The 9602-nt window shown below is 33.4% G+C and overlaps 1 protein-coding gene across 1 annotated transcript; it reads left to right on the top strand.

The window, feature by feature from the left end:
- On the top strand, positions 5908-8940 carry LOC104782244 (glycerol-3-phosphate 2-O-acyltransferase 6). Its single transcript, XM_010507121.2, has 2 exons — positions 5908-6818; positions 7754-8940. The coding sequence occupies exons 1-2, from the start codon at positions 6180-6182 to the stop codon at positions 8621-8623; spliced, it is 1509 nt and encodes a 502-aa protein (XP_010505423.1). The 5' UTR covers positions 5908-6179; the 3' UTR covers positions 8624-8940.

The following is a 9602-nucleotide window of genomic DNA, read 5'->3' as shown; positions in this document are numbered from 1 at the left end:
ATTTAAAGGTGAGAGTAAATACAAGCTACTTAATAAATGCCTATGAGTTGGTAAATTATATGGAGGCCACATCAATGTCCCACGTGGTATCACTAAATTTAGGTATTGAGCATACTACTAATAAAACGGAAAATAATAAATATGCATGAGTCTTGAAATCTAATTTCTCTCTATACGTTTCGAGAAAGCTTTTCTTAGTTTTCCTTCATCATCAGAAAACATTTTCTATTAGAGATGATATGACGAAATAACAAGCATCTGATGATAAGTTCTTAAGTTGCTCAATGCCTTTTCTTGGCGGCAAGTTACTAAATGCTTTGCAATGTATTTCTATCTAAAATGATTTTACCAATAGGGATTCTTACGTAACATACCATTTTCTGAGACAAATTTTATGAATATGCTATTTTTAACACTAAAAAATATTTATATCTATGATCTTTTGTTAATATTTTATAATAAATACTAAATCCTAAAAACAAATAGAACCCATATTAAACTCAAACATAATGAATAAAACACATATTGTTTAATCATATTTTTTTAAAAATGACAAATCCATAAAATTTACAAAAACTAGCAAATCCATAAATGTCACAAAAAATATCAAATTCATAATTAATTCTTTATCAATACGCGATTTTTTTGGAAAGTAGGCTACAAAGAACTGTTGGACTAATAGGTACAATTTGTTGGGAAATTTTCTGTTTGTTAAAAACTTAAAATTTAGTACCCGGTAGTAAAACTTACGGTGGTCAGTGGTCACAGTTTGGAATTGATTTTCTGTTTTGCGAAATTGTCAAACTGAAGACAGGTGACATGACGATCGACAAAAAAAATAGACAAGGGGCATTAAAATGCATATATCAAATACATTCTGAAGGCACAAAAAATGAAGCCTCATTGTATAATAGAGGTAGTCTAAAAATGCATAGTTTGGAAATTTTATAATATACGATGAAAACATATGTAATTCCACGTGTAACATCCATTCCGGTAGAGGAAATTTTTCGAAGTGTGAACAAATTTATAAGAAAATATTGTTCAACTATATCTAAAAGGAATGAGTGGAACAGATTCTATTATCCTCCTTCCTTCCATTCATCTTGATTCTACTATTTTCGAAATTGTTGGGAATTGTCTGGCGAAGAGTAAATAAACCTTTTCCACGAAATATGCAGTCAAAATTATTGAGACACTGATGTATTCGTTTCGAGCAAAGAGACTAGCAGATGAATTATTTAATTTGATGTATGAATTTTAGCGAGTTTTTGTACTTTTTTTTTTGAACAGCATGTGAGTTTTTATATTCTTGTTTTATCTTCAGGAATCTTGGTTTCAAATTTGAGATCCTCTCTTTTATGTTGGATTTGTGGTGTAGTATTCATAGAGATTGACTTTTGAGTTATCAAATCATGAATTTATGAGGTTGGATATAGGTCGACCACTTGTTGATCTTCCACATGAGATGAGATGTGTGATTCACATATATGTTTGGCGTAGCTAGCAATCCTAGAAGACTTTACTAGAACAAGTTCGACTGATATAGTGATATGTAATGATAATGATAACGCGTTAGATGATGGTGAGTGTCGACTGCTTGCTGGTCCAAAGTTCTTCAAGATTATTTTAATGTAATATAACGTGTGTTTTATGCAAGCATCTTTAGCGTATGACCTTTAGTTGTATAGTTATTTTGTATATATAATTTTCGAACCTGAATATGTTATTTACAATCGGATCGGATAATATTTCGAACAAGACGTTTACAAATAAAATCAATCACTTACAGTATCTTAAAACCGCAAAATCTATCACAATTTGTGGTTGAAAAACTGATCATCACATGCATGTAACAGATTTTGATAACGATTTTTACCCACCGTCTATTTCAAGTTCACCCTCGATCCATACCATATATAGAAATATTACACGCACGTGTTTGATTTTAGTTTGGAGACTTCTTCCACACACGTTTTCAAGCCAATAGTATTGCCTTTTTGTCAATGATTAATTAATATATAACGAGGAATTCGATCCTATAAACTTTTGAGTTTCTTAATGTCTTCAAATATTATACTTGCTAATTATCTAACAAAGTAGTTCTCCTAGTTTTTTTGGATGCAAAAATTGTTTATCACGTTTTGGTGAAAATTTGTTAGCAGCATCAAGTTTCCGGAAAAAGGTATAGATTGCTAAAAACTAATATGAAACTCATTTCTGAAAAAAGATTCAATGTGTTCTGAAAAACGCATACAAGGTTTTAATAAATCAGTTGGAAGTCTTTATTTTCCAACTTGCAAGTTTACTCAAAATTTCTGATTTTTTCCCTTTTGATGGGTTTATTTCGCTTTCACTGAGAAAAAGATTAGTTCCTCCAAAAGTTGGACAGTTGTTTCTTAATAGATGAAATCGTGAATGTACAATTCCAAAAAAAAAAAAAAAAAAAAAAAAAATTAANTCTATATATCTTTGCAAGTAACCCTTGATTATTATTTCACTAGTTTTCATAGAGGTTAATGTTTAATGTTTTAACCGGTGGCGTAAAGAGACCACATACAACTTGAATAATGGTAGATAATACTCGCTTTCTCATGTCACAAGTCACAACATTAGGCATTGTTATCATCTTCTGCTTTTTTTTTTTGGGAAAAATATGCATTGTTGTTATCTATCAATCACGTAACCTTGTCCACAAGAAAAACTGTAGAATCTAAACACCACACAGGCACACACCATTAAGTGATTAAAATGAATTTCATAATATTAATATATCTGTATCGAATAGGAAAGTAAATATTAGTGCTAATTTATTTCTTTTATTTTACAACTTAATTTTATTACTATAAGTCATATTCTTTTATTTTTATTTTTATATCTACTCATATCAACTATGTACTTATAAAATGAGTTATTTGCGACTTTTTATCTATATCTAAGATAGTGAATGGTGACATTATATAAGCGGTATTCGAATGTCTTTTTGTCAAAACCATATAAAGTCACCATTCATACAAATATACTGTTGATTTGCGTTTTTCAAAAAGAAAAAAAAGGTGATTTGCGGTTTTGTCCCATAATTTTTGTCTTGGACCATTTTTGTAATGGACCATCAGTTTTACCCAGCGGATTTGAATAAAAACTGCAACAGTACTACAATATTATTTAGTAATTTTTAATACATATATACTTTTACTTTTTTTTGTTGGACAAATTAGATATACAAAAAAACATTATTCTTCTTTTATTTCTGTAATAACAAAATCAATAACAAAAAATGTTAATAACTTTTAAATAATATTTTTAGTTGGGCTTTTACATAAGAATTTAAATTTAAATTTAAATAAATCTGTGTATTTAAGGTTCTAAATATTTTTTAGTTAACACAAAACATATAGAAGTTTATAATTATTTATATTTTTACTAATTTACTCATACAATTATTATAATAAAAATATATATATATAACTTTGTTATGAACCGCAATTATTCTTTTCACCAATCAAAAATTATTTTGTACCGCTAATTCGATATAATCCGCACTTGTCCCGCAAATATATTTTTCCGCATGAATCGCAGTTGAACCATACCGCACTATCAATTTTTTTGTCCCGCACCATCAAATACGCCATTACCATTCGGACCCTAAAGTTCTAATAAAAGAGTTATTTGAGACTTCTTAATATATATATATATATATATATATATATATATATATATACTTTTTTTTGATGCAATTTACAGGCAACATAGCATTTTTTCAGTGATGTACCAACTATTAACCACTAATGGGGATGAGACGAAATTGTGGGCGATTTCTAAAAAGTCCATCATTTCATTATCCATATCAAAGTTTAACCAATATCTTGAATCTTATAATGATTTGAGAAGTACATGATCCAAGATCACTGGTCTCAATCAGTGACTGCAATAAAGATGATTAATTGATTAGTAAAAAGATTAATGTCATGAAAATGAATAAGCGTTGCTTAGTGTTTTATGGAAAGGATCACGTTTATTAGAAATTGTATTGAACTCTATAAAAACTCTATTTTAGTCATTCTAATCAATTGCCAAAAAATAGTTGGAAAAGTTCATCGGTTGGACTAAGCATAAGGTTTGTCTCAACATTGCCAAAAGAATCCGTTGCCAAGATTTTTAATTATATATATATATATATATGTTGTAATCGTATTGCAACCGATGATATGTCATTTATAGCGGATGAATAGAATCCAACTTTTAGCAGTCCGCACATGATTTTTCTTTGTATTAGTTACCACATGTAAAAGTAGTCTTCAACTATGCACTTAGCTAATCTCGAGTTCTTTTTTTCTCTATATCTTTTTCACTTGAGTATACGCTTGTGAAAAGCATCTATATTCTTCTAACTGGTGTATGTTATATCCGGAAGTTAACTGATCTTTGAGCCTAAGCAATCGTATTTTCAACGTGTCAGACAAACAACTTCAAGATAAGTGTTAAACAAATGTCTCATTAGTTTACCGTTCATCTAAACGTGTAGATTGTAGCCCGACGATCTAAACTATCAAAACAATAATTTTTCATAAAGTCTTTCTCCAATTAATGATCCTTTTTCGAACCTGAATTTGAAGTTCCATAACCAGCAAAAGGAAGACAAAAATCAACATAATGGTCCTTCTCTATTTCTTTGTGATAATAAGATATATAATTTAAGAAGTAGATATCATTCATTGGGTGGTTTTTTTCATGCTATCCATTAAGAAGATGTTACTTTTAAAAAAAAAGAATTTACCCAGTCACATCATATATATGAATATCTAATATTGTTACTGCACCATGTAACTTGCAATAGATTTTTCAAACTACACATACTACAGAAATGAACATGATACCACTCCAGAGATAATAAGCTTTTTAAAAAATTGTATGACTATATATATTTTAAAAAGATTACGATGATCATTTTTCCGTCTTTCCATCAAAATCCTAAGGTAAGCATGCAACTAATTATTTTATTTTTTAATGATGAATGATCACTTCGAAAACTATTCTTAATATTCATAAGGCTGGAAACTAAATATATACTATAAAACGTCATGTAACATGAGAAACAATCGCTAGCTCAAAAAGATACGGATACAACACTCATGATATGGATGTTTCTTCCAGTTTGCAAATAGTTTTCTTTAACATATTTATAAACATTTTAGTCTACGTACGTTTTAAACTCTAGACTTGGGTACAGTTAAAAAAAAAAGGAATCATCAATCATTCTTTAATTATGTACAAAATATCACTGATGCAGCCACAAGCACCGTTGTAGCAACTATTACCCGCCACTCACGCATCAGAATTGCCGGTGGTGGTGTTGTTAGGAACTTAGGCGGTCAGTGGAGGTGATTTCTTGGTTATGATTTTCCTTAATTATGGACAAATATATAGTACGTTTTGGTACATATACTATTTGTTTTATATTTGTTTTAGAGTTCAAAGGTTCAACCATTTTGATATACGAGTCTTTGAAAGTTGTTTTGTATCTTTTGGTCGATCGAAGATAAATTTACAAAAGTGGGGACTTGAAAGATTTGTTACTACTTACTAGAATGCCAAAAAAAAAACCATTGTTTTTTTTTGTTTTTGCAGTTCTCCGAAAGAGATTTTGCTCTAACTATAAAACGGCGGCGCGTGGGCCGCTCTCAACAACATAAGATGAATCTCAAATAAGTTTTGGTTAATCAATAAATTGGTGTCGGTCTTCACCAACTTTAACTCTCTCTTCTCTCTATTTCACACGTCTCAAACAGCTTCTTCTACAATTAATTATTCTCCCTAATTAAAAAAATTTCGATATCCACTTTATTGGCACTATATATCTCCATAATCACTTCCTGACGAATTAAGAAGATTTACTAATTAATTTACATGACAACAGTTATAGTCACAGATATTGTTATCTATTATGCTTAATGTTCTTTTTTCTCTCTTACCTTTGAAAAATCAAAACACATATATCTCTTTGGCATACTAATATCAAACCACCACAACAACAAAATCATGCCCATTCTCTCTTGCTTCTTTATATAAACAACACTCCCAAAAGTATTCACCAATCCATATCCATTCTCACCTTCCAAAACTCCCTCCCCCCCCCTTCTCTCTCTCTCTCTTCTCCTCTCCCTCCGGCTTCTTCACTAATGGGGGCTGCTCAGGAGAAGCGTCGCCGTTTCGAGCCGATATCAAAGTGTGACATTAAGGACCGGTCGAACCAGACCGCAGCCGCTGATCTAGACGGGACACTACTGATCTCTCGTAGCGCCTTCCCTTACTATTTTCTCGTGGCCCTTGAAGCAGGAAGCTTGCTCCGAGCGTTGATCCTCCTAGCGTCCGTACCGTTCGTTTACCTTACGTACTTGTCCGTCTCCGAGACTTTTGCCATCAACGTCTTCCTCTTCATCACCTTCGCGGGTCTCAAGATCCGAGACGTTGAGCTAGTGGTCCGCTCCGTCCTTCCGAGGTTCTACGCGGAGGACGTGAGGCCCGACACGTGGCGTATCTTCAACACGTTCGGGAAGCGGTACATAGTAACGGCGAGTCCTCGAATCATGGTCGAGCCGTTCGTCAAGACGTTCCTAGGAGTCGACAAAGTTCTTGGAACAGAGCTAGAGGTATCAAAATCGGGTCGGGCAACCGGGTTCGCAAGAAAACCGGGTGTTCTCGTTAGCCAACACAAACGCGACGCCGTGTTGAGAGAGTTTGGTGGCCTTGCGTCTGATTTACCTGACTTGGGGCTCGGCGATAGCAAGACGGACCACGACTTCATGTCCATCTGCAAGGTTATTTCCGTCAATACCTCTTTTTAAAATTTATTTGTCGCTTTCTATACTTCTTACCATCTACCTTACATTAAATAACATAGAGGACGTTATTATGAGTGTATATATATATATGTCCGTTCTTGCAGCTTCTTTGGTATAATAATTATTGTGTTGTCCTATGGAGTTTACTACCATTCCTAATAATTTTGGGCCAATCATATTTATGCCTTTTTGGTGTGGATCAGTAAATGGTGATAAAATTAGGTCCATTGCTATTAAAAGCATATACATTTTTTTTAATGAGGAAACCAAAAAGTGGGTGTTATTTTTCTAAATATCTTTTGTTATTAAAAGGCATAATGATTTACTTTAGATGTTCTTTTACTATAACACCCCAATTTTTTTTTTTTAAAAGACATCAGCCATTTACTTAATTTTACTTTCCTAACAACCTAAATAACCCTTTCTTAATTACTTTGATTTTTTTATGCTAATATTTTTTTCTTAGATTTTTTGGGTAGTTTTCAGTGAATTTGGAAACCTGAAATAATAGTAATAACTTAGGTTCCTCATACACCAACCACCAGTTTTTTTTCATCATGTAAAAGCCATGATCATCTCTCTTTTTTGGTTCTTTTTCGCTCTACTTTTATTTATTTTTCGCTCTACTTATATTTCATAAACTTCAAATCAGTTTTCTTGATAAACTAGTATATAAAATAATCATAGGTTATTCTAGATACATGTTTTTCCAACCATCAATAAGTCTGATAGTACACACGTATCTCTTGTGACTTGTGAGTACTTTGCTGTCAACTCTCCTAAATAATTAGAGAAAAATGAACAATATATGCATGGTACTAAAAAATTACGTACAACTTACAAGTTACAACCACTTTTGTACTTTAAAACATAGTAATTTACGTACTTTTTTTTTCTATTACTGACTGCAGGAAGGTTACATGGTGCCACGTACGAAATGCGAACCGTTACCAAGAAACAAACTCTTAAGCCCCATAATATTCCACGAGGGCAGATTAGTCCAACGACCAACGCCGTTAGTTGCTCTACTAACTCTCCTCTGGCTTCCGGTAGGTTTCGTCATCTCTCTCATCCGTGTCTACACGAATATTCCGTTACCCGAACGCATTGCCCGTTACAACTACAAGCTCACTGGCATCAAGCTAGTCGTCAAAGGCCACCCTCCTCCACCGCCAAAACCCGGCCAACCAGGTCACCTCTTGGTCTGTAACCACCGCACTGTCCTCGACCCGGTGGTGACAGCTGTGGTGCTCGGTCGGAAAGTCAGCTGCGTCACTTACAGCATCAGCAAGTTCTCTGAGCTGATCTCACCAATCAAAGCAGTTGCGTTGACTCGTCAACGTGAGAAAGACGCAGCTAACATCAAGCGTCTATTAGAGGAAGGTGATCTCGTGATATGTCCCGAGGGAACCACATGCCGTGAGCCTTTCCTTCTCCGGTTTAGTGCCCTCTTCGCTGAGCTCACGGACCGGATCGTTCCCGTGGCGATCAACACAAAGCAGAGCATGTTCCATGGTACAACCACACGTGGCTACAAGCTTCTTGATCCTTACTTCGCTTTCATGAACCCGAGGCCGACGTTCGAGATCACGTTCCTCAAACAGATTCCAGCCGAGCTGACGTGTAAAGGAGGCAAATCGCCCATAGAGGTGGCAAATTATATACAAAGGATTTTGGGAGGAACCTTAGGTTTTGAGTGTACCAATTTCACAAGAAAGGATAAGTACGCAATGCTCGCTGGTACCGACGGTAGGGTTCCGGTGAAGAAGGAGAAGACGTGATTATTGATCGAGGAAAGGAGAAAACGAAGAAATAATACAAAGATGTGAATCATTTCAATTTGGATGGTTACTTATTATTATTTCAAGGGGCAAAGAATTTATAAGTTTGTTTTTTTGTTGTTTCTTTTAATATCTTCTCTGCTTCGATGAATGTTTCTTCACGTTTTACTTTTAGTACAATAACAGTTTAAGAAAAGAAAGCGGAAAAAAAAAACTCGGTATGGATGTGTGGTTGTATATAATTTTATTCGTTAGAAAATTAACGACGTGTAAACATTACTTTTCTTATAATGTTTAGTGGATAAAAGTTTCTTATACCTATATATGACCGCTTGTGAGATGAACATTTTGTACGTATGAATGTAATATATATATCACAAGGGATAACCACTGACACTAAAATGGACGTCTGAATGGAAAATCATGTATATGTTATATCCATTAAAGATCATTTTAATTTTAATTTCATTTATTGATATAGTAGCTACTATACCCGATCCTGATCATGTCAGGAATATGTACAGCAATGCAATTAATTCACGAGTTATCTATGCATTTTAAGCTAAAAGTAATTTTAAAAATACCTAAAAGCCTAGATTGACACTTCTGCTGTCTGTATAATAATTCCCCATTGGTTAAGTATCATTTTAGTTGATTGATATATTTTTACCAGTAATCTCATTAATTTACCAAGAAAACACATATCAATTTAGTTGACCAATCTAGTCAGGTGGATCATTAGTTCATTATTAGTCCATATCAATCTGTATGGTTATGCAAGTACATATAGAAATTAGATACTAGCATATTCTATTAAAGTTGCTAGCTAACCCTATAAGTGGGACAATGAATAGATAATCAAGATCTATGTCCGATGTCGGGTCTACTAAAAGTGACATGATTTTGACACGGCCTAAATTACATAACGATGGGGTATCTACTTAGGCAGCGTCTTTAATATTTGAACAACCGGTGGCTG

The sequence above is a fragment of the Camelina sativa genome, chromosome 4 (assembly GCF_000633955.1).
Source record: "Camelina sativa cultivar DH55 chromosome 4, Cs, whole genome shotgun sequence".
NCBI lineage: Eukaryota > Viridiplantae > Streptophyta > Magnoliopsida > Brassicales > Brassicaceae > Camelina > Camelina sativa.
This window is presented reverse-complemented; position numbering and strand designations above follow the sequence as displayed.

What these genes read in the sequence shown, in the direction of transcription:
- LOC104782244 (XM_010507121.2), top strand. Translation starts at nt 6,180, where the DNA reads ATGGGGGCTGCTCAGGAGAAGCGTCGCCGTTTCGAGCCGATATCAAAG. An exon ending in ACTTCATGTCCATCTGCAAG is followed by an intron (nt 6,819 to 7,753) that starts GTTATTTCCGTC and finishes TACTGACTGCAG; the next exon opens with GAAGGTTACATGGTGCCACG.